The sequence below is a fragment of the Ptychodera flava genome, chromosome 19 (assembly GCF_041260155.1).
Source record: "Ptychodera flava strain L36383 chromosome 19, AS_Pfla_20210202, whole genome shotgun sequence".
NCBI classification, from domain to species: domain Eukaryota; kingdom Metazoa; phylum Hemichordata; class Enteropneusta; family Ptychoderidae; genus Ptychodera; species Ptychodera flava.
In genome coordinates this window covers 36,138,113-36,164,693 of record NC_091946.1, presented here as the reverse complement: position 1 = coordinate 36,164,693, position 26,581 = coordinate 36,138,113, and the positions used below count along the sequence as shown (strand labels likewise).

Here is a 26,581-nt window from a genome sequence, read left to right as displayed (position 1 = left end):
GTTGGCCTTTGGTGGTTGCAGCTTGTCAAAAAAACCCACATAGAATTACCTGAATTTACATTGTGTGTTTTACCACAGTCAGCCACTCAAGTTTTCAATGGTAAAGATGGAGCAGATTGGTGAGAATTAACCAAAAACTAGGATACCAGCCGCTGTTTCCATGGAAATATTCAGGAGCTCAGCGGTGTTAATCTGGCTTTGAGTTCATCAAGATGTATTGTCTAATTACGGGAAACAAAAAAGAAGAGTTTGAAGAACAAGATTAGATTTGTCAGTCTGGATATTTGGCATCTTGAACATGTGCCAGTTTTTAAGCCGATTCTCATTTCATGCATTCAGCTTTGAACTGGTCTTTTTTGAAGCCAAGACAATTGTCGATCAAAGACGGCAAAGACGGGAACAGAGATAAGTGAAAGGAAGGCTGCTCTTGGTTCCTAGTTTGCAGAAATTGATTAGCAGTCATTCTGCCTAGCTTAGTATTTATGATGTTCTCGTTAAATAGACAGTAGAGTATGAGAAAGACAAACAAGAATGCAAGACAAAACGACAAGAGAGGGAGTAACAGAGAAGCCCTCTGATAGTTACCCCATGATTCATCGCTTCCAAGGTTTTCCAAAGCAAGAGGAAAAAAGATTTGTTGAAAACAATGGAAGAGGTTGAAAGGAGTACAAAAAGAAATCCCAGTTGTATCTTTGCCCCGATACATGCACATCTCCCTTGACGATTTGTTGATTTACAAGCCAGTTTTTCAAACTTCCATAATCTTTGCTTCTTACTTCTCCTTGAGTACAATGGGGAAAGTGACACTTTAGAAACCGTGGAGGACAAAAGACGATTTGAAACTATAAAGACGGGATAGATGAAGAAGAATGAGAATAGTTATGAGATAATTAAATTATTGAGAGTTAATTAGGGGGAAATTTCAGGACTCAATGGAACGTGTCTCGTGTGTTTGAAAAATTTATGGGCCACTTGCTCATCGCTCATTGTTTCATAATTCCATAAAATGATAAGGTGGTTCAACATGCTGTCGACTTTGTGTGAGCAATAATTCTAACAGGACAGTTTCAAAACTTTACAGCATTGCATTGAATTTATCAGCAGGAGACAAAAGTTGGTCAAAGAGTTATCTTGCGGGTGATTGGCAGATGTAGTTGTCACATTGTATCAATGTCAGCAGTGTCTTTTTTTTTCTCACAAGAAAAGCCCTCATGCAAAATGAGGGAGGCTTTTTGTCAGTAGAAGTGTTTGGAGCATGTGAACATTGCTCAGAGACTTGTGACTTCATTGTGTTGAGAAGTAATGTGTAAGATGGTTTTGTTCGTGACCCAACCGCCTCTCAGACAGTATTTCATGTTGTATACTGAAGTACATATACCCTCAAACAGTCTGAGATCTCCTATGACGAGACTATTGCCAAGAGTCATCTCAAATATACGCTCACGTTTTCCATTCCTGGATTACATAATAAAGGAAGACATCTGTATGGCCTGATAGCGATGAGTTTTTTCAGGTTAAAAGTTTAGCTGTGTTTAGGGCAAAGATATGCAACGCACATCTGCAAAGACTGCTGGGAAAATCCCATGAGTCTGTGATGCAAAGGGCAATTTTGAAGTGATATATAATGGATAACTTATCTACTTATGAAGTCCAATCTAAATCAGTGAGGAAATTTGAAATCAGTGATGAAATTAAATATATTGAATATACGGTATGAATGAAATGTTGTACCCATTTTCTGTACATACAATGTTAGAAAGAGAATGTTGTGTTCTATTATGGACAGACATTTGGCAAGTTAGAATGGAGGGAGGAAACATGGCCATTTTGAAAAATCTGTAGTACTTAATATGTGATTCCCATATAGTTCACATCTTTACTCTAGATTTACAGTTTTGGTGAAGAAAATTTCACCTACGTGATTAACTTATTTCGTTTCTGTTTTATTTTAATGTGTTTAAATTGATATTCTTTACCAAGTTAAACGTTATTGAATGTCTTTTTTGAACTTTAACAGTAAACACCTGTAATATTATGAGAAATTGAAGTAAAAACTCCTGCGGAAAATTTTGATGTTTCAAAAAACCCATCCACATTACTCCTTTTCCTGCCAAGTTCATATTTCACCATCAGGTCAAGTTAGTTAAAGCTAGTGAAGTACAATATGTCCCATCACAGATACTGTAAATATGATTTTTATGGACTAAAGCTGTTGGAACAGACCAAGCCAAATGAATGGAAATACGTATGGTTTTGGCTCAATACCGCTTTTCACTGACTTGGCTGATGGGGAAGTGATACTGTCTGGCAGGGAAAGGGTTAAGACTATTTATGGCAACTGTGAAGGAAATCATATTTAATCAAAACAAAACGTTTGATGTTGGTCAAAAAACTTTCAACAGAAATCTCAAAACTGACTCTCAAACTAGTGGGGAAAGCTGTGATTTGTTACCACCGATGTTACCACTGATATTACGACTTAAAGAATGAAAATCTCACATCAAAGGATCATAACGCATGCTAGAGTTAAGAAGACCGAGACTGTGTCTGCAGCAGTGAATGTGGTACATGAATTGCTAACTTTAGTAACAACACTGTAATAATGATCAGTGTTATTGACAATCAGTCTATCCAGCAGTTCATGACAAGTTCATTTTTTCTCATTGATTTTCAGAGGTTACAGGGAGTATCACATCCATCGTGTGAGAAGGACGTCAAGTGTGCGTCGGTAAGTAGCAACCGAAGAGTGGTTGGCTGTTGTCAAGGCCAAATTTTGGGCGTGCATCACTTGAATTAGTCAATTTTCACATGGTTTATTTGGTGTCTGTGAAAAGATATGTGTATACCCAGTATGTCTGTAAGCACATGTCCCTGTGTTGCATGCGTGTACATGTGGGCTGTGGTCATATCTCCAGTGGAGGTTTGTGTTTTTACAGCATATCATCAGAGTATAAAGATATTTGTTCTCAGTGTATTAAAGATTTGATATGTAGGCCAATGCTGAATCAACTACAAAAAATTGGTCTCCTTACGTGTGTGGTTGAACATCGGCAAAACATGTGTGCCGTCTGATATTCGTACTCAACACAGTTTCATACAAATATGTCAACTTTTCTTCCTGTGTAGTCTCAACAATACGTATAAATTTATGAAACCAGTATGATTGTGTGTATGTTTTACCACTGTTGTGTAAAGCTTCTGTCTGTTTTTCGAAATGTCAGGGCAAGAGAGAGCGAAGCTTGGAGCTTTCTCTGTTTATTCTAGCTTCTCTAAACTTTGAGGAAGTCATGCCCAGATGAAACTAAATAGCACTCCAAAAAAAGAATCAACACTTAAGTACACTAGTTAAAGAACGTAGGTGCATGTTTGTGCCTGTTTATGCCCAGATATATTGTAAGTCTGTGAAAAGTCGGAGGGTATTACGTGTCCTTCAGCCCAGCTTCTGAAAATATCTGTGACTTAGTAAATTTAGAATGTAGTCTCTTATCTAATCCTTGATCCTGATTTATGGTCAATTTATGTCAAACTTTGCCAGTTCTGTGTAATTTATGCCAAATTTCGCCTAATCTAGGCCTAATCTGAAGCTGCTGTGAACAGTGCTCATTATACTGCACGGACTTTGCGGTAGTTGGTTACCAGGCAGAATTCGATTGTGTCTTGGTTGCCGGGGATACATGAGTTACACCCAACTGATTTGTGTGGCCACCTAATTCAAGGGCCTGTCAGAAATGGTCCAAAAAGTCTGGTGTGTCCACGATTTAAAACCCATCAGTTCTCTTTTTTGGAGGGCTACTCAACTTGTCTCGTCATCTTCTCGTGCTTCTTGTCTATGAGAGGGAGGTGTGAACGCTTTGAAAAAGTACATCGGTAATTTCCAATTCTGTCTCAAAACAAATTTGCTCTCGTCCCACCCCTCCCCGGGGATGTACCTGTTAAAAAAAAAATTGTTGCTGAATGAGAAACAAGTGTCAAAGTGTAAAGCTACTGTTGAGCTGACAAGTGTGCAAACACTGGTCATGCTCCACTTCAGCAGGTTGATCATTGCTGCATAGAATTTGTGTAAATCTTTGAAAAGTGTGAAGTCTCCTGGACTAGTTCTGAAATGGCTGTGCCGAAAGATTATGTGTTGACAATTAGCAGACATTCTTTATCTGTGGGTTGTGAGGTCTCATATAAACACATGAAAGATGGACTGTCTTAGGTGAAGGCAAAAGTTTCTGAGCAGTTTTTGTAAAGAATCAGGCTTTTACGATACAATTTTTGTAATACAGTGGTGTTGAAACACAAGTATTTGTGAGATTTGTTTAAGTTGTCTCGTATCCGACTTTCATTTCAAAGTCAAAGCTAATCTATTTTTGGTTTTGAAACAAGGGTCAGCTTTTGAATCAGCCTGTAATTCTAGTTACTGTGGGCAGGAGATGTGAAACTTCGTGCAAACAAACTGTCTAAAATTTGGATCATTGCTTTACTGTTTACACACCATGTGGGAATAAGTTTCCTTTCAAAGTAACTCCCTTTATATTTACCAAGTCACAAGATCTTGGTGGACATAGGAGGTGTATGAATAATATAGCACTCTGTTTTATCGCATCTTTGTTGTCGTTTGCATACTGTCATTCTGATAGTATTAATTCCATTTTGTATTTTTTTCGGTCTCTGAGATCAATATTGTACTTCTGTAGTATCAGTTTGAAGATCACTGTTTAACACTGATTTTCTGGCAGATTTTTCCAACAGAATTGTAACTTATGCAAATGTCCATGTGGCTTCTGTCTGATTTCTCCTCCACCCTGTTGAAAAAAAAGACAACCCCAGACGTCCTAATTACAAAGTAAGTTGCTCTGATGTGGCTTTGACTGAGATGAAAGAAATCAAATAAATTTACTTGGGGATGATCGTAGATTTGGCAACGGACAAGAGGTGCAGCCCTTATCCTCCTGACAACACTGGAATCTGAAGACAATATCACCCGATGTGTTAGTTTTTGGTGTCATGAAATATTGATATATGGTGTCCACATTCCGATGAGAAGATTTTTATCATTACTGCATTCGGATGTAGTTGAAGTTTTGGTTCATGACAAACCTGAATTTTTTTTTTGTATTTTGTGGGGTTTTTTTTACTGGTAGTGATTTTTTTCAAACCCATGGTTCATAGTGTTTGTCGGGTCAGTAGGCTACCTCCATGAAAATTCCATGTCGGTAGTGTTGTAATTACCTATTTGTTGATAATTCTGCAAAGAGATGTGTTGAGTGCAATACGGGATGTGTCTTTTTGGCAGTTTGTTGAATCCATGAGGTTGTGTCAACTTACATGGGTCTGTTATCTGCAGAAAAACTGTGGCTTTTGTTACATATGAAGCCGTGAAGACTTCCTTCGGGGAAACCAAGAACAAGGTGTTTGTTTCCTGTGAGATGGCATCATGTTGGGCTGTGGTTTTCTTAATTTGAGTTCCCCTCATGTTTGGATATCTGCTAGAATTAATTTTCTGACTCACATATTGCTTTCCATTCAAATATAGTAGATGAGTAATGTGTACAAACCAACAAACAGGCAGACAGTTTGTAAATGTTGGAATGAAACCAACCAGCAGAAATTTGAAATATATATAGTTACAAAAATATACTTCACAAATATCTTCACAGTTTGACCAAAACTAATGGATGTTGTTTTGTTTGTGAATGCTACACATTTGCATTAAAGTAAACCGGTATGATATTTCCTGTGGGCAGTTGATCACTCGGTCGTGATGGTCTTTGTCATTTTGCCTCTTTTGGTGACATAATGTACTAATAAAAGATCCATTCAGTACATCATGTGTTACAATAATAATTGTTTGTTTGAGGAAAACAGTTTCAAACTTTTCATTCTTTTCTGTGCTTTTCTCCTGTAAAATTTTCAACAATTTTTTAACTTTAGTATGTTTTGAATCAAAAAAAGAATAGCTTGTCTTAAACATGTACATGCCGCATCGAAGAATTTGCCATACTTTAACCAATTCTTTATGATATCAATTACTGTACCAAAGATGAATTTATTCAAGTTTAGAGGTACAAAGTTCTATACCAAGAAACAAAATCCAACGCAAAGAGGGAATATTGTTTCTAATTTCCGCAATGTCGCAATTTCAACATGTGAATGTTACATTTCTTAACTTGACAAGTTACATGTTCTGAAAAATTTTAAATCAAACTGCTATCTTCTTCATGACAGTTTCTGAACGGACTCTTTAGTATTATATGAAAAGATGTGTAGATGATGTTGTTCTTCTGTAGGAGAAATAAAATGTTTCACTAAGAATTCATCATCAGTCCAAAAATCATATGCAGTTTGACACTATAAGCATGCATCTGTGATGGAGCAGAGATGAGGTCTGTTACAGAAGGAAAGTTCAGAGAATGCTACATGGTTTACCATGGGATTTCCAAACACCACCACCAATCAAAATCTTCCATATCACAGATCCAGTAACAGTGAATCTTAGGGATAGAAGAAATTAACCTCTGTTTAGACTAACAATGACAAATCTTTACGTCTGTGCAAGATTCCAAACAGCGATTCCATGCCTCTGAGAAGGCACAGATGCTGATCTACGCTATCCACTGCACGTTTTGGTTGATAAGATAAATATGGGTGCATGTTGGAACCACAATCAGGAAGCTAATGTGTTTCTTCTGACGGTGGATTCAGGCAAGCATGCTTCTAAGGAGGGACTTGAGACTCCAAGATAGCCACAGAACCAATATTAGATTGGTGAACACAAAAGATAGACATTGATTTTGAGATAGTGATTGGGCTGACGTATCTTGAAGAGATTTCTAGTCACTTTAACTGTTGACAAACATGGCTCTTTAGAGAATGAGTGTGTTTTTAGTCTTAGTTCTTGGTGATCTTAATTAAGGCCATTACTTGACTTGACTAAATTTACATTTTTCACCATGGAAACTGTTCAAAGTGAAGTGACAGTTTAGACAACCTAACAGTCATTGCAGTTGTCATAGTGATAACTGTGTCATCAAAAATATAACGCGAATTATCCCTGTGTGCTCAAGTTTCACAGGTGATTTCTTGTCAAACATAGCATTTTTGAAAAGTTTTGAAATCTGTGTCAGCTCACATTTCATGTATGCGCGAGAGCATTTACAGTGTTGGATTGTTTCAAGTTCATGCTATAACCATGATGTTACATTGTTGGATTGTTTCAAGTTCATGCTATAACCATGATGTTACATTGACAGGGTAGTAACAAACACTGCACAGAGGAGTGTTTCTAATTTCTACAAATCCATTCCTCTCACTATATCAGATACAGTCACTTTGGGTCTTTTCTTGTGTTACAATTTCTCTCATCACCCATCTTGATATATTATATTTATGATTTGGTGATTCATTCTTCAAACTAGTGTGTTCATGTTTATCCTTTGAGCAGAACTTGTCATTTCAGTACCTTTGGCAATGTTCCGCAAGTTTTAGTGTCTATTAGTAGTCTGTGATTTATGTTCAAAGTCTTGTTGATAATCAGTAATGGCATTGGCTTTGTCTATGTGTGCTTAAAAGTGTACAGATTGGAAAAAAAACGCCCATCTCGTCAACGAAATTTAATGGCATATTTGTTGACACCTGTCAAACTTCAGTGTCATACAGAGTCAGTTTACAATTGGAGCATGAAGCCTTACAAAATCACAGAGCAAAAACTTGATGTTGCAATTTTGTTTTTGTTTTCGTGTTTGCGGGTTTTCTTTTGTGAAAACGTGACAAAATCAAACAATATGCTAAGAAGGCGTAAGTAACTCTAACAATAGAGCCATTATGTTTCACCAATTGTTGGTCTATAGAAGAAAATCTGCATTGAAAGTTTGCTCATCAAGTTTTCTTGTAGAAGAAAAAGAAAAAAAAACAAAAAGGGAAGGAAAAGAAACAACAGAATAATAGACGGGATTAACTCTCTCTTGATTTAAATGGTAGACATCATTGACACTGGATAAAGGTCAAGGGTCAAACTCCTTTTCCATGACAACCAGAAACTATGCCACTTGGTCTGCCTGGAGGGCCAAATGTGAATAGAGTGATAAACAAAGCAGCAGCAAGTCAGGCGTGGTAATGATCCCAGAAGCTGTGAACTAACCAACATATAGGACAGAAAAGAAGATCAAATCTGCTTTCCATCAAGGGATTGAAAGGGAAGTACACAGAGAATAAAAAGAACTGTAACAAAGAGGGAAAACAGTTGTGATGTAACGATCTGCAGGATCATGATTTTATGTTGCCCTAGGGGGTATTTATGCATATTAGCATATTGTGTGCAGTATATAGCTGGGTTTAGACCAATGAAATGAATGCCACCTGTGAAAGAGGTCCTCATCTCGTGAAAGAAAAGCTGAAGTATTTATGGGTGCCGTCATGTCTTACTGGAGCTTTGTCTCTATTGTGTCGATAGAGATGAGTAGAGTTGCCCAGTGTGTTTTCAAATTGGCATCAACATCGTGATGGGTTTTGTGCCGTCTGTCAGTAACAGATGAAATGAAAAGAAAATGCTACTCTGAAATCTGTCATGAACACAAAAACTGAGATGAAACATGTTAGAAGTCTTACGTTTCTGGTTGAAGATTGTCTTGACTTTTCCCTATTGGTGAAAAGAATCAAAAGGCAATGAATTACTATGGAAAAGCTTTATGAATACAAAATACTGAGATGTTAACTTGGTTACTTCATGCATTTAACTCTTTTTTTCTGATTGTTCTGTTGAAATTGGTGCCTTTTGTGGGTTTTTGTATAAACCATAGATGAGCTTTTAAACCAAATATGGTTTAAATACTAGTCAATCGACCATGTACAAAAATGAATTTTCCAGTAGGTAGGCGCATTGACAATAAACAGAACAGCATGATAGGATGGGAAAGTCTTGAAGATTAGCAGCCTTAACCCTAACAACTGGAAAGCATTCTGTGAATAATTTAATGAGCAAAATGTAATGACAAGGTCATCTGAGTGTAAAACCCATTTGTGTATCAATAATATCCATCATAGATTTCCATTACTCAGCAATAATCTATTAAGAAAATCGATAATTTTTGATGTCCTTCTTTTGTCGAAATATTGACCGGTTGGCTGACAATTCCGGCAGTGTTGTCCATCATGGCTGCGGATTATTGATTTGAACTGCAATAATAATGGCTGGTCCCTTGATAATCCTTGTTTCTGAAAGATTTTGTGAAATATGGTGATCTTGTACAGGGGCCAGGAGATGGTCCTGGTTGGGCTATGGGCCAAACAGCGAGTTTCCATTCCAACCTTTATGCAAATGAATAAATGTCAGCAGATTTCCATGGCATGCCCAGACGACATGTGTTTGTTTGTAGTAACATTTGAATAAATTATATTGACTTACCCTGCAGAAATACCAAATGTTATGTGTACAGCATAAAGTGCAAAAATATAATATTATCATTATTTTCAAGCAGTATGATTAGAATTTTGAATGTGTCGTGCAATATTCAAATGAATAGAAAATGATTTGTTGATAAGCAGACTGATATGAATGTTGTCTACTACACTGCAGCATGGTGAACTTTACACTTGAAGTGATCCAAATTGATCAGTTATGTTGCAAAAATATAAGATTTGGCAGCTGTTGTGCTACAAGATAAAATGGACCGGGTATTGGTAAAATATTTTTCTGTATGCATGTCTGTTTCTGTGCATTTAAAATAGGGCTTTGTTCAGCAATCGAAGTATAATGGCTGTAGCAATACAACATAACCCAGCTGATGTGTAATTAGGCAGAACTTTTCATGGAGAGCTCAATTACCTAAGTAGTAATATTCATTTGTGCAGCATTTTCTGACTGGGCAAATCAGCCTTTGATTAGCAACATAGAATAATCATTGGGCCTAAAATCGTGCATTACATAAGAAGTTTTTGACTTGAAACATTTTAGAACCAGAAGGGTGTTTGAACCTTCCAATGAGAGACAGGTGTGAAATGTGCACACTATCAGTACGTTAAACATCATATACATTTTTTTGAGTACCACATTTGCATCACATAGTCTCTTCAAGATGTCTGTTAGACTAAATTTGAAAAGTCCAAACTCTCCAACGGATTTGTGAGTATTGTGAAAGGGGGCAGTGCTGACCATTGTGACAGAAAAGATTGAATCTTTTGCATTTTGAACACTTTGATGGCAAAGCAATAAATAATCTGAGGAAAAAAAACGCTGAATTTGTAAAACAGCGCTTGTCCTATTGTGGATGGTTTCTTTATTTCAAAAACCTAGATGTGTAGTCAGGTGTGACCGATCGCTGAACTAGGGGTACCTATTAAAGACCCTTGTGTGAGTTCACCTTGGTTAATCAGAGTTAGCCCTCAGGTATCCCTAGTTACGCTGTTTTAGAACTGTGTCGTGAAGATAAATTTTCACATATAATTCTGATGCTTGTAGAAACTTAAAATTTGCACTCAATCGAGATAATTTGTGGCATAAAGATGAATAGAATTTGGGCAGCCTTCAAAACTCAAAAATCTACTTCAAAATTTCAACATTGTCCTAATCTTACCTCCCTAATTTGTTAATGGTATGGCCCATGCAGTCATAAAAGACAAAAGGCAATATTGTATTCTTTAGGGGTGGCAGAGGTTAAAATGACCCCCAGTCTTTCCTCTCTTTCTGTTCATGGAAGCGTGAACATAGAACTGGACAGAAAGTAGAATTCATCACCAAGCTCTTTAATCACAGAGACACGAATACACTGTACCCACATTTTAAAAAAAAACGCTATCGATCTGGATGCTCTTATGGATGACAGCTTTTGTGTTTCCAAGGAAACTGAGTATCATACGCTCGGCTGTTGCTGAGATACCCTTCAGTCGGCACGTTACAAGTGGCCGGAGTAATATAGACTCAACCAAATTGCAACAGATGCTGCAATCAAAGTTATAAATAACCTTCCTTAAAGTTAGCTCAATTGAATTTATTGACCGCTTTGATCCATCATGAGTATTTTTATCATGAAGGTTACTAATGCAGTGACAGTGGAGGTCTTCTTTGCTATGATGTCCTAAGTTCTAAAAATAGTTTGTCGCTAGGACTGTGAGTTGCCCTGTTACCAGCTTGTTAACATGTAATAATGTCAAGGATGTCCTCCTTTTCACGGTAGTTTGGTTTGTACGCCACGTGCCTGTCAGAAAACATTTGTTTTCACTCGAGGAAAAGCATTCAATTATACCCCTGTTGAACTTTATACACATTTCCCTCAAGACAGAACGGGTTAAATTTTAAGCACTGAAGTTTTTTTCCTCCACTTGAAGGTTGTTTAGTATCTGTGTCTTCCGTGTCCTTGCTGTGGGGTTAGGTACCCCCTGCGGTGACCAATTGTAGGACAGTGAGTTTTGAAGCAAATGTTGTTTAGATTTCAAATGTATTGTTAATCCCCCCTGGACTGGGATAGCCTGGCTCGCTTTCGCCCCGGAGTGAAATCAAGGAATCAAGTCCCCAGTTTGCAAATATTCCTTTGACAAATATAATTCAAAGTCATGAAATGTTTTACCTAAATATGTTGCCAGTACCAATCCTATGGTGGAGTACCAGTACTTGAGACATTATTTTATGAAAGACAAATTTTTTAAACTTTGTAAACCAGCTGGGATTTGATAAACTGTACATGTTGGAAGACTCTCTCAGTTCAAAACATTCCAAAAGTGTATAAAGCTTCAGAAATTGCAGCGCCTGTCTTTGTATTGTGATACATTCATGACGAGGGCCATAGAAACCTGCTGTGTTGGTCACGAAAATGAAGCGTTCTCGTGCCAAGACAACTCCCCTTGGAATAAGTTTAATAAGTCTCATCTCACTCATTTTACCATAAATTGTGGTTTCACTTTCTCAGCTGTTATTTGCCATAATTTCATGACATATTTTATCAACATAGGGTAGGTTTCCAAGCATGCAAAGAAATTAGGTCAAACACTGTCTACCCACAAATGTAACATATGTTATTTTTGAAAACAAAGAAGTTAAACGGACAGCATATATTTATATCATTTCATTCAATCCAAAGAGTTGCAAAGGGCAGATTATATTTCTCCTAACCTAATCATAGCCGTACAAAAATATCAGCTCACTGATGTTTTGGAAACAGCACCAGTTATTGTCCAGGTGTTGAATAGGTAAACGAAAACTTAGCCTGTACAACTTTATTCATATAAATTGAAAGGCAGTTTGGCAAAAATGAATGGCACTAATTGTGATATGTCTCTTGCACAAGTACAAGTTGAAATATTTGTTTTAAAAGTGCCAGTATGGATCCTGGAGACTTCACACAGCCTATCACAAGTATCATTTAAATAATACAAGATAAGAGATATAATTCTGTTTTAAATATTAGGCAATTCAAAATGTCATCATATCTTGAACTTCAAAACATCCGACACAAAGCGGCATTTGTGCATATAATGTAAATGTCTGTCACAATCGTTGACCATGGTGAACAGCCAAAGTATGGACACTGGAATAAATCAGAATCACAGTATTCCCAAAGTCAGGCTAGTGAAATAGAATTGACAGCGCAGTAATCAACTGTGCATTTCACAATTTGCGGTGTTGCAGTTTTGGGGCAATACGTCTTGGAAATTATCAATTTTGATTGCCCTGGAGGGACTACTGTATATGCGCATTGAATTCTCGACAGTCGAGTAGTGTCAGTGCTACTGGTAATATATGACTACAACTCACTTCCCTATCCAGATCAACTGCTGGTTTTCCTGGTTACCATATTTTGATGTTGTTGCATATCAGACATTAAAAAAAGACTACATCATCTCAGAATATATGAAGTTCAGTGCAAACTGTTTCTTTTCAGGAATAAAGAAACATGTCTCCCCTCTGCTGGGTAATATTTCTATGGACGGTCACATGATCAAAGTTTACTTTGACATGCTGACTGGGGCTACTGAACACAGTATACGACAAATGCACTTGAAACTATATAGAAGCTCTCAGCAGTTGTTTTACACACACCATGGTGAAATTCAAACATGAAAATGGAAAGTATTGCCAGCTAATGCAGCTTCTGAACTTCTGTAGGGTGTGGGACAGCTGTTGCCGGTGATGATGGCATTTTCTAGCTATTCTAGATGGGTTGTCCACTCATAATATCCACTTCAGGAGTAGAGTCAGCTTTATAACCCCCAGTAAATTACACCTTAAAGCTCCAGTGGTATGTAATGTCGCTCTGTCCACCCACGGAATGTTTGCTCCTGTGTCAATGGTGCACTTCATGATAGACATCAGAAGCTGTCAGATTCGCTAGGTGCAGGGTTTGATCCTAATGGTGGTTTAGTTTGATAAGGGGGCGAAATGACCTCGTTCCTCCGCCTTAGTAGTGCCAGGTACGCTGATATCAGTGCAACCAAAAGTTGGTGTGAATACTTGTGCCTTCAAAGTGAAACTGATGATGTGTCCAAAAATCTGTCATTTATTGATACTGCGTACCGAGAAATGTGAAAATTACCAGTCAGAAATAAACCTTACAGCAATGATGGCATTTTTAGAACAGCTTTGATGAATGAGGTAGGGAGGGAGGGATGAATAGTTTGGTGTCTAAGCTGTCGGCATAGTAACCTGCCATTGGCCGTGGTTGACCAAAACTTTGACCCCAGCCAGTTGTGATAAGACCCGACAGATCTACAAAGTCGCAAATCAGCGCCATCCAGAAGACTAATTGGTCACTTCCTGTGTTAAGGCTTTGAAACTGCTATCAATAATAAATGGTCACTACTTGGACTTTGTATCTGACTTGGTCAATTTTGACGTTGGCTGCCCCCACGTCTAGATAAAAGCCAGAGTGTTGAACGGTGAGAATAGTTAAAGTTCAAATAAAGGTATTTAAGAGCATGATGCATCAAATATATTTCTATCAAATTTTGAGATTTTAATTTAGTTATCACACAAGATAAATTCTGACCCATAAGAAGGAAATTAAACAACATTTGCCTGATATCGTAATCTAAGGTGTGTCATTTTAAACAGAAATTCGCATATTTGCACGTAGATGTAGGTGGGTATGGCAGGACAAAGTCTACACCGTCATACGAAAAAAATGTAATTATGACGTGAAAATATTCATTAATGCGTTGGCACGTGTGTGAACTCCCGCGATAATGAAAAAGGCCAAAAATGCTGGGCAGGCGTTGCATGATGAAACAGATTAAATGTGTAGCGTCAGCATTTGAACTTTGGATAAAAATTGAAGCAGGTTAATTTTTTTTTTTTTTGTGAGTCAGAAACCAGGCTCTGCCTATCCATGGTGTCCGTAATGAGTGTTTAGAGTAAATGTTGCAAAATATTGCTAAATGTTTTGGTTCTGATATAAATAAAAGTGAAACAGTCGGGTCATCTTCCTATTTCAGAACAAATGGCAAAGCAAAAAAAACTGAGTGAAATTCTGTACCTTCGAATGACTATTACATAAATTGACCGAATCTGAGATTGTTTTTCGTGTATTTTTGGAAAAAATTTGATTGATGTAAAGTCACAGTGAAAGTCAATGAAGTGATATTTTTCCAATATATTCAAAAGTTGCCAACAGGTGTTGATTTTTCTATGATATATTTAAAAATTTTTTAGCGAGTACAGGGAGCAACACGATAGATGCATGAAAACTCACACAGGTTTATTTGTTTGAGAATATTGTGACAAAATTACAAACCTAAAAAAAATATAAATGTAAGAATACAGAGAAGGTTAATCATGCACTACTGAAGCAGAAATTGTGATTGATAGTAGAGAGCGAAACTAGAAAAGAGATAAACAGGATGATATGTATATAAACAAACATCCGTAAACTGATATTTAGAACATCAGTATGTTATTTAGGTTATGACATGAAAGTGGCCGATGTATGCTGTTGCCAAGATTTGTAACTGTAATGCCTAAGGACAATAAGACTCTGACAGAACTAGTATCAGGGAGGGTGACAGACATGCAGACACAGATTGAGATGAAGGGTGGGACAGTTGACATGCAATGGTGGTCGACAGACATATTGAGTTGCGTTGTGGTATACGGACATGATTATTTGGGCAACTCTGACACAGTAAGATAACTGATTTACTTTTTGTTGTTACAGTCATGAGGACGTGCAGTCGTGGAGGAACACATAAATATGAGATTTGAATAGAACTCAAAGCTGTTTTCTCACTCTGCTGTAAAGCTTTTAGCGATAAACTCTTGGTTGCATTTTGTGAACAAGCTTTTTATTTCTTCATCTCCGAAACATATATGAAGCGTGCAAACGTCTGTTTCCTTCCACCTTACAAGATCCCACGGTGACCACGTGGTGAGTTGGCAGCGAGCCAAAGATTTTGAACTAAGTTTTATCATGCAAATTAAACCTCATGGCAGAATCTGAGAACAGCTCTATTTTCTAACCAGAAACTTACGGTCATTTTACTTAATAAGAAAAAAGTTATAAGCTAGTTGGTATCTGTTCAGCTAGGCATTTTTATTTGTTAAATTTATGTTCACAATAGGAATTTTTATTTCAATGGTATTTCAAACACACAGAGACGAGGGTAAATTTTTCTCATTAGTTCGTAAAATTTCTCACATTGTGCCAATATAGTCTCTCTGTATTAAATCTGAGGTACCACACTGCAATCCGATTTGCTAAACTAATATTTGAAGTCTCCTGGATTCTTGTGTCATGAAAGAAAAATGCACCAAGATGACAGACAACATGTTACTGTGACAGACAAGATGGAGGGGGTTCTTTGAGCAGTTGTGGTTAGATGGTGTCTTTAAATATGTTGGTATTAGCAATTTTTTAACGCCTCTCATATGGGAGTAATACTATATATCAAGTGGATTATAATACCATGCAGGTGACCCCTGACCCCTCCCCGGAAGTTCTTTGTGTGGCAGTGTTTGTTGGCTCCATTCAAGGCACTCGCCTGGCATTCATAGTGTGAAGAATCAAGGTAAATATGGCCGAAACACATCGTGTTTGTGGATGTACTCTAGCGGCACTCCATAGTGACCCACGTAGCACTAATTACAACTTATGTGTGTGTTTCTGGTTGTCAGGGATCAGTGAGAAATGTCTTCGTTCTCAGAAAAGGGATCGGCAGACAAGAAACTTTGCTGAAAAGAAAGTTGTGCAGAAAGTTTAGAGAAGTGTGGTCTTGATGCATGTAGTGGGAAATTTGAGGAGCGTGTGGATGAGTGTTTCTGTGTAAAGGCACTTGTGCTCTGAATTGAGAAAACGTGTTTTGTGAAATCAATGCAGATTAAAAAACCTATCGGACAGAAATGAACAGAGAGACACGTTGTAGGTTGATCTTTTAGCAGAGATTGGTGATCAACAGAAGCACATGTCAGGCGCCAATATTGCGTGTCATGTACCTCGTTTTGGAGAAAGTCACAAAACTAAAGATACATGTTCAGTGTAATGGAGATTTCACTCTGTTCTGTATACCTACATTTGTACCAGACACGTACGTATGACATGATTGATTGAAAGCAACTAGACATGCACCTGGTGGTCTGTCAAGGGTGTCTGTGAAACCCAACCAATTTTGTTATACCTGTATGAGTCCTTGTCATCTTTCACAGTTTAGTGACACAAAAGTTTTCCTTGGCATTCTACTACAAGATATCATGACTTTTTTCCATAAAAAATGGCTCTCAGTAAAAGTAAAGAATATTAAAATTCTCAAATCAGATATTCATTCTTTAGGTGTTGGTAAGCGAAAAAATCTGTATGGCTTTAGGCACTTTGGAGAATATATAGAATTTGAAAGTAGCAATTCAGTTAATGACTATTTCCTGTCTTAGGAAAATTTTCAATAGCAGATTATTTTAAAAAAGGTGATAAAAATTCCCCCCTTTGTGCAGACTGATCTATTTTGCATTGGTCCTTGAAGACTATGACCCTATGACCTGTAAAATTCCTTGTGTTCATTGGTAAAGTTAAAGTGGGTGACAGTTACTCTGAAAAGTGTGGATCATCTGTAACCTTGTTTTGATGTTCATGGATCTAAAACTCAATCTTGATCATGGTCAGCCGTACATACTGTGCGAGACATTTTAACCTGTGTTTTGATCATTTTCTGCTATCACCGGTAGTTATATGTTTTGTGACAGATGCTAGAAGTGGTCTTTGATGAGGCTACAATGATGCTGTTGCTGTTCATTGATTTTACAATTTAGTAATCTAGGATCTCTCCACGTTGTTTACTCAAAACTCTGGTCATCACTCTGGATTACATTGGGAATCCTCAGCTTGGTAAACACAAACATATTGTCCAGTGGCATTCTATGAAATCAAACAAACCATAAGATTTGACAAGTATATAAAACTGCACATTTCATTAAATTGTGTATTTTGTCTTTTTTAGCTAACAACTCTTGTACTTCTACTATCAATCCTGAATCTGTTTATCCTGATCCCCTTCCATTGTCATTCCTTTTTCTGGCTTCGGATTCAGCAAGGAATAAAGTCAAAAATCCACAAAAATTTCTACATAGGTTTTCCAAGTCCCTTCGAATTTCATTTTTACCATGGCTAAACTGAAACAGCATGTCTGTAAATTCTGATTTGCATATGAAAATTGAAAACAAGGCGATCCATGACACAGTGCATTAACAGTTTACATTTAAAAACTTGACAAGAAGTGAACTTGTTGTACATTCGGTTTTTCGGAACAGATTTTCAAACCACAAATCAAGATCATGAAGAGCTACTTTTCACCACATTCCAGTGCATTGTTGTCTCCATGACAACGGTTGTCATGGTAATCCCTGAATTGTGAGCTATTTTATGCCCCTCTCTGATGATGAAATATTTGTGCACGGGTCAAAGATGTTTAACCGTGAAAAATCAGTGTCATTGATCTCCATAAGTCATTGAGAGCCATAAAATGGTTGAGTTGATCTCAGAAACGTGGAACAGAAAAAAATGCAAGATTTTCTTGTGAAATAAATGTGTAGTATGAAAGTGTGCCGACGGTAGAACATGATTGTACTGATTGAAAACTCCAATCATTAAAGGTCAGATGACTAAGAACATGGTATCAATGCAGACTTGTGAAAGCGTTTACAAATGACTTGAGACAGCTGTGTGTGACATCAAGATCCTTAGAATATCATTTGTACAGGTATTATCCAAGCATGCCACATTACTGCTCTTCATGAATGCAAAAAAAAATTATTGTAAGACATGAAATATTACTGGTACACGAACTGCCCATCAAAATCGCTGTTTGAAATTTAAAATGTTGAAAGAGAGACATAAAATGCTACTGACGTCACTTTCTCAAGTGAGATCTAGTTTCTGTTTGAAATTTCAAATCCAAGGTGTGCAGTTTACAGCAGTATAAAGAAATGACTTGGTTAACATTTTTACCAAATTTGATAGTGTGCCTTCAATATTATAGAGCTGTGGCCATCGGAAATTGTCATAAATTGATAAATTATATGAACATGTGTGTACATATGTACCAGACAGTTCACACTTTTTTCAGATCTCAGACACTGGGATCTGAAGGTTCAGGGAGAATAGTGGACATTACAGGTAAATCAGTTCAGCAAACAGCCTTGGCCTAGCCTAAAAATGTCAGCTTTTATGCTTTCCTGTGTTTTACTTTAGAGATTTATCATTTATATTGACACACACACAGACCTTTGTCACTTTTGATGATTCACCGTGTTGCTGGCTTGGCTAGTCAGTGTTTTGTGTCCACCCTTAAAACTAATTTGCAGAGAAACAATGAAACCTGCAGCAGTTTGCATAGCAAGCTATGCAAACGACAGTGTGCAGTTCCGCGCCAAAAGCCAGTCAAAACTTTCAGTCCTTTTTGTGGTGTTTCTGTTATTATCATGTACCCATGTGTTTCCACCCATGTCCCAGATTTCTTTTCGTTTTGTTTACAATTCTGTTTTTCACTGAATTTCAGTTTTGTGGTTTTACTGCATTCTTGTTTCTTCCAACGAAAAACTTTCCTACCACCCAAATTAGAATATTATGTCACTGTTAGCTCAGCCTCACTTACTCACTGTGTAAACTGTCTGGAAATAAACACCTATTTATATTTAACAGTCAACCTCTAATCCAACTCAGGTGATTTTTAAGTCAGAAAAATAATGTCGCATTATGAATGGTTATAATTGGATATGGTGTGACAAGTGTTTTTCTCTGAAAGCGAGCGATTTCCTTTCTGAAGACTTAGAGATCACAAGATGAGCTATAGTCTGTGTGTTCAAATATTTTATCCTTTGCTCATGGCGTTTGTAACACTCTTTTGCGAAATCACCCCAGAAAATTTGCCATGGTCTAAAACTTTTTCAAAGTGTAATAAAGCTGTCATTGTCATCTTGGAAATGTTTAATTTTTTGTTGATGATCAAAACACACTATGTCCAAAAGTGAAGATATATCAAAAGTGTTTTGGCTGTGTGCATGCCTGCTAGGTAAAGCTAAGGAATTGTGTAATGTTTCTGGTTGTTGGCTCACAACAGAATGCCAGTATATCACTGTATTTTATTATGTACAGGACATGTGACGCAAGGAGAGAATTGGAGGAAACAAGGATAACAGATATTACGACTCTTAGTAAATTTTGAAGCTCTGCCAAGAAAATGGCCAAGGACAAATTTATTATCAGTGAGAAAAGACAAGTGTGTAGATTATATGATATCATACTTTGTAGAACTTTGAGGTTTACAGATTGCAGTTTGTCATGTCTAGAATTTTAACCAGAAATTAATAGCCATGTTGGTCAAAACATTATCATTTCTGATAAAAAATTGTCAGTATTTCTTCATTTCTTCAGCAGTGGCTTTATTTGTTCATTCAAAAGGGAAAAAATGAGCAGTTTCTTTTTCGGAAAAATTTGCAGACACGTTTTAATTCTTTGAAGGGAAAGCTGAGGGTAATTTTACTTGACTCACCATGGAGGTTAATATAGCGGTATTATCGACAAGCCCCCTTATCTGCAATATGTAAACTTTTGTTGAAAGAGTGGAGTCCTTTGTCAGTGCTTGGAGATCATGACACTCTACAGGTCATCCTAACCGATGACATTTTCAATGGTTGCTAGCGCTACAACCTGTGGGTGGTAGAATGCAGACACTGTGCTTTTTGTTTGCAGCACAATCTCCGCTTGACACCTTCGCGGAATTGGGCAACCTTTTTGTGATAAATTTACCTGTAATAGCACTTATTGGCTAAAATTATCACAATTTCAGTGATGCAATGAGTTTATAGCTTAAGATAAATCTCTGGATAAGCCGCTGATAAAATTCTTGTTTCATTATACAGTGTAGATTTATGGCTTTAAATTTCCAAAAAGTGACTGAATTATGTCTTCAAGATAATCTAAGGTTTATACCATTGCCAGATGGGGGTGGCCATGTCATTTCCTCAATGAAAAGGTGGGGGAGACTCAAATGATAAAAAAAACTGTTTGAACAACAGTTCTAGTTGAGAACATTTTAGCAGGAAACAGAGTGCTACCAGGAACAGATAAACCGTTGCTTACAAGTAGTATGAAACCAGGAAAGAAATGAAACACAAGTCATAAAGCTTGATATTTTTTAAAGTCATGAGAGATTTTTACTGGTGCGTGAACTGTGCATGAATCTGAATGAACTATGTCAAGTTAACATGAAATAAAAAAAACTAAGCGAATGTCTAACAGGACCACCACAAAAGTTGTGAAACTACTAGTAAAGTTAAATATTACATTTTTGTGAACTATTAAATTTGCAGCATATGTTTTGATTGTAGTATTTTGTATCTTTTCTCTGTTTCCGACACGAATGTTGTTGCTCTTTGTTCATACATGACATATGAAACACAGCAAATTTTCTCTATTTGTGTTCTGTCGATTGTTTTAGATCATATACAGTAGTTTCATGTGGATTTGAAATTTTTCTTTTGTTCAAATTGCAATTCTTTCCCCAATCATTAGTGTTTGTATTTGATGAAATGATTCAGCCTAGCTGACATACCATATTATATCCCAGTGTACAAAATTTAAGTCTAGGATTTGAAGGCAATTGGGTCATCCCCAGCACAAATAGACACAGCAGCCGAAGAAACTTGTGAGTTTTGTTAAGTTACGGTCAATGTTTGTCAATCAATGCATGCAGTTCCGGTGATATTTTGACAAGGTTTCCGCCCATGTTTACAAAGTGTGTAATTTCAGTCAGAGTGTCCCGGTAACTATCACAGGAATAGAATCTCAACATCAAAGCCAACTTTGTATATAAATCAATATTGAATGATATATAGCCGCTTTGTTTCGTGCCTGTCGCTTTTTTGATGCAATGTAGTTCACAAAAAGATTTGTGGTGTAGAGCGATGGAAAGTAATGCAGCCTCTAGAAGGAGTTTGTGGTTAAAATTGAGATGATTTGCATGGGAAATGTGGAACACATTTGTACTGTGTGTGTACATGAATGGCCAATACTGTTCAGTAATGCCTTCCCATGAGGCCATTTGAAATAGTACAACTGACAAAGGTCATACAATAGACCTGTTCTTGTATCGCTTTACCCTTTAGGGTTTCGGATGTCCCCCTCCCATCCCTTTGGGGTTTCAAGTATCCCCCCTCTCGCAACCTCACATTGCTAATTGATGCAGCCACTGAACTAATCTGTTGCCGTAGTGACTGGGTGCCTGGGCAATCACCACTTGGCAGGTGGTTGTTCTTTTAGGCAATTTTTGGCAGAGTCTTCCAGCAGAGTGTTCCAATCAATTCCCATTGATTTCTGTGTTCCTAAAGGGCTCTGCTTTGCATCAGTTTTAGGATAGCACCTGTTACATTTATATGTTAACTTGCTGAGAGAATTTATATACAGCTCTTTATTGTCATAATACAAAGTTCTTGTTGATATTCATCTTTATATAAATAGTTATCATTTGACTGTTTCATCCTCTCCTGACATACTCTCTACATCAGGACTTTTCTGCAACCTTAACCCAAGGCACACTATTGAATGTGAGTTCAACGTTTCCTCCTGAGAGTCTGCTCAGCCAATAGGAAGCTTTGTCTCATCTAGGCTTTGTCTCACTATGCCGACCAGGAAAGTATATAATCTATGATTGGCCAGCATGCAATACTGAAGGACTAATCTTACTCGGTAGAGATAAGAAATGCATCAGCAAGTTTTATCTTTATTATATTGTAATTACAATCAGGGATACTTTGATAGGCTAATCTGTTAGGTGACCAGAATTTGGGTTCTTTGATCCGGTGCAGTAAAGACTGTCTGACTGGTTTTTCAGAGGCTTTTTAAGCAACAAACATGACAATCACACAGGTGATCTACACAGGTGGGAAAGTCGACCACGGATTGTTTCTGCCCTGCAAGAATTGTGAGGAATAAGCTTTCAAATAAGTCACGGTATGATAAGTCTGTCAAATCTGCATCCTGTCTCAGTTTGCGATATCTCGCGGAGTTTAGCTGATTGACCGCCGTATAATGCACACATTGTACGCCACATGGGAGAGGGTGGCTTCTGCAAGAATCTAAATGTGTTCCATCCAAACCACTGCTTTGGTAGAGCTAGTAAATTGAAAGGTAGTCGTTCTGCACTGCAAAGTTCGAATAAACTGTGCCTGCATACACAGTTCTGCTTGTGTGATTCTCTGCAGGTGAATCTTATTTGCTGGGAGTTAATGAATAACGAGCAAGCAAACAGCCTGAACAATGATTGTCTTTCAGTGCTGTAGAGAAGAAAGAATGGTTGGTCCGCTTGTAAAAAATGTCAAGTCACGGACTTGTATGATGTGAAACAGAGGAGATTTGTAGCTTTCACTGCAATGAACCATGTAACAGATGTTTTGACAAGCAGTCGAGATTGAGGAGTGTTTTCCAGGCAGTGGAATTTTTTATTGAAATAGTGTGAAAAGGTGTATTTGTGTGATTTATAAAGCAATATCATGATTTTTTTGTGATTTTTTACTTTTAAATTTAGGACTTCAGAACCTGAGACTGGCAGTATTGGAGAAAATCAAACGTGTGACCATTATTAAAGGAAAGGAATATATTGATTGGACAAAGGGAACGAAGTCCACTGCCCTGTGCCTTTTAAAGGATAAGACAGCCCATAATAATGTTACTCAGGTCACAGAAAAGCTTTTAGAAATCCCTTGTTTGAGGACACATGTGACCGCATGTCTTGCTAGAGCGAAGGAATGCGACATGCCCGGCCAATGGATGCAATTAGGTTTGGTAACAAAGAAATAGTGATTTCCCGTCGCCATTTATGTCAGAGAGTTTTGTCAAGGCTAACAAAGGAAGCAATAAATCTGTCCTGATATGATTGGGTCGGCTTTTAGGTTAACTAGTTCTTTCCGTGTGAAATAGCCGTGTTAAATGTTTCCATCTGCCAAGTTTGAACCACGTTTTTTCCACGATCCGTGGGTATCGGTTGCTGGGGTACTTTCCATCACACCCAATACCAAAGTGGTTGACTCATGCCCCGCTTTCATGCGTAAAGCTTAAATAGCCAGCTGAAAAGCATCTTTCATGAATACAAATTTGAGATGATAATTTAGACGGTTTGTATGTCGGCAAAATTTCTCTGACTGGGCGATGTTTTACTTGATCGCAGCTAATCAAGTGCAAAATTGGCGGGAACCTGAGCCCGATGAGTTGGAGGCAGATGAATTGCCACGGCCCACCAACATCGTTTAGAACCGCGGTTGAAGACCGCTGTAGGAACCCATTTCACCTGAAGTCCGGAGCTTGGGTTCCTCTCCAAGCAGATTAAATTAATCCCTTGAAAAAGCAAATGGAATCAGGTGAATTTTAAAAGGAAAAGTTTTCAAAAAAATCTCAAACATGCCCAGAGGAAGCTTAATACACTTCCATGATCAGTGAAGGTAGGGTTTAATCTTGCCAGAACTTTAGGAAGGTTTAGAGTGAATTATTGCAATATTAACAGATGTATTTGTTGAAATAATTTCAAATGGGGGAAACAAAAAAACAGTTTTATGTATTTTTGGGCAGAGATATAAAATAGATATCAGAGATACATGTAGATGATTCAATTTTCATGATAGGGTATCAGCTGGTCGTCTTAAAAGGCACAAGTACATGTATATATTGTTTTAATAGGTACAGCCTAAAGCCAAAGGAAAATAACAAAATAATTATTATGAATTTCGTCAGACAATACTCTGTCTCAAGCTGATGGTCAAAATGAAATCGTTGAAGAAATTACCATCGCAGAAATGGGCTTGTTGGACAGGGACCAGTGATTATATTGCAGTGGTTTCATCAAGGTGCCACTTATTTCTGTAACCAGAAACCACTTCATCGGCAACAGGTTTGACATCAAAATCTCCAGGGAATGCTGAAACTTCGTGCCAAGTGTAGTGTTAATAGCATTACAAGGAGGTGAAAACCCTCAATCTTGAATTCCCAATATCTGGTGTTCAGTCGACCAAAAATGCTTCTGAGATATCTGTAGATAGGAGAGGTCGGAGTTTGAATTCATCAAGTGTGTTGAGAAATGTTGCCAACTTTAAGCGATGTCAAGTTTTTGGTGTAGAGGGAATTCTAAGTCCCTATCTTTTTGATGAATGAAGCGTTATTGGTGCCAGAAATGTGATTTGTTGAATTGCAGTGAGATATGTGTTCTCTTAAAGCTTGACTCTGTGACCTGTCGATGGTTTGTCTGATCCTTTCGATTCCCGAGTGTCATCACTTCATCTTGTAATAGATACATGTACGTCATGGCGACAAGACAACCACAAATAAACCACTGAAATTTCAAGATGTCTGTCACCTTGATATGAACAAGTTCCTTTCCATTGTACCCGATGTACTATATGATCTGCTTATTTGACTTTTTAGTTAAGTTTTGCAATGTGTGGCCAAGCAAATATTAAACCTAACAAAGAATAGAAAAATGTTGAACAATTGAAGAGGCTGAAGGATAAAAATCCCTAGACTTCTTGACTGTGTTGTTCAAGCATCAGTATCAGTAGCTGTCAGGAAAAACAAACCTTCAAAACATGAAATTTATAATTTTCTCATCAATTGTAAATTTATGGAGACATTGTAATCTTAAAGTGTACATTTTGACACCCATATAATATTCTTGATTTATGAAAAGAACGTTGCTCGGAGAATCCTTGAACCCTGAACTTCCATTGTAAGGTGTAACTTAGACACCAATGATTTCAGAATGTGTGAAAGTTCTGCCAAAGTGTTCTGGAAGAAGATATCTGTCAGGTATAGTCTCCAGTTGTTACGTATAAGTCTATTCTACTATACTCAAAGAAAAGCATGCTGGGATTGGACTAAAAGCTCCTGTGGAAAAATGTCAGTCAAATACAGATTTTCTTTCATTGGTTGATCCCTTTTCTGCCCAAAGTATCGGAAATGCTACCAGGGCTTTGACTCTGGAACAGAATAACTGAGTGCGTGAGTGTTTCTTCTCTGTTCAGGGACAAGGTGAAACATTGTGAGTATTTAGCGCTTTCAGAAAGCTGGTGAATTGATGGTTAAACTGGGGAATCAGAAACATGCCACAAACATCTTTTGTCAGATCAGTAAAGTTCTATGCAAAAAGATAAGTCTTCCACTTATCAAAAAAACAAGAAAATTAAAGTGAAGGAAGCCAATTCACAGGTTTCTAGGGTAATGTGCCCTCCATTTGTTACTATGGCAACAGGCCATTGATATCAAATTATGTGCTTGGATTGATGTGATCCCTCAGAGGGTGGAGGAGACCCAGGTCAGAGGTCAACTTCTTCAGAATCTCAGCATGTCATGATTATTCAGCTTTTTGAGAGCAGTTTTAGCCTTGTGATTGGTAAATCCAACATCAAGCTACATCAGTTGTTCCAGTCCACGATGTTTTGTATCCCTTTCTCTGCTTGGTGTCGATGATTGACAGGAAAAACTTGTTTTGCAAGATCTATAGCTACTGTTGTACACGTGTCAAGTGGAATTATGCCATCCACTTTTCAGTGGATATTGATATTCAGAAGGCCATGCTGTTGGTATGGTTTTCATTTTCTTGACATAACCCTATGGCAGCGCAGTTAAACCCCCGCTGGCTAAACAGCATTGCATGTGATTCTATCGCCAGTCAGCAAAGTTGATTTAATATAAAGTAAAGCTTGGTTGTAGTGTATAGAATTCTGTCACAGGGAGAAAGTATTTCACAATTAGGGTTCTCATGATGGGCCCCTGGACTTTGCTCTGTTTGCTAAATAAGATCATTTTCTGGAGGGTCTATGATAAGATGTAGTATTGAAAGGCTCCAATAGCCACCATGCACACACTGCTGTGGACTGTGATTGTTTTACCGTGCCTCATAAGGATGGTGTGACATTGCATTTCACATGAGAGAGAGAGAGAGAGAGAGAGAGAGAGAGAGAGAGAGAGAGAGAGGAGAGAGAGGAGGGTGGGAGAGATGAAGTTTATCATGTATTCTGTGAAGTGCTGTGATTTGCCAGTATCTGCATGTCTGTGTGTCTTTATCATGATGTGGTAAGGTGGTCTCATTCAGCAAATATGTCCTAGTTAGATATCTGTATCAGCTAAGCACCTGTCCCCAAACC

General features: G+C 37.6%; 1 protein-coding gene across 4 annotated transcripts in view; it reads left to right on the top strand.

Moving 5' to 3' along the window:
* LOC139119409 (anosmin-1-like) overlaps positions 1–26,581 on the top strand; it is a 54,026-nt gene that overhangs the window by 9,184 nt on the left and 18,261 nt on the right. For all 4 annotated transcript variants that reach the window (XM_070683214.1, XM_070683212.1, XM_070683211.1 and 1 more), the window contains exon 2: positions 2,675–2,728. In XM_070683214.1, coding sequence (XP_070539315.1) covers positions 2,675–2,728 — 54 coding nt within the window. The remainder of the gene's footprint in view (positions 1–2,674; positions 2,729–26,581) is intronic.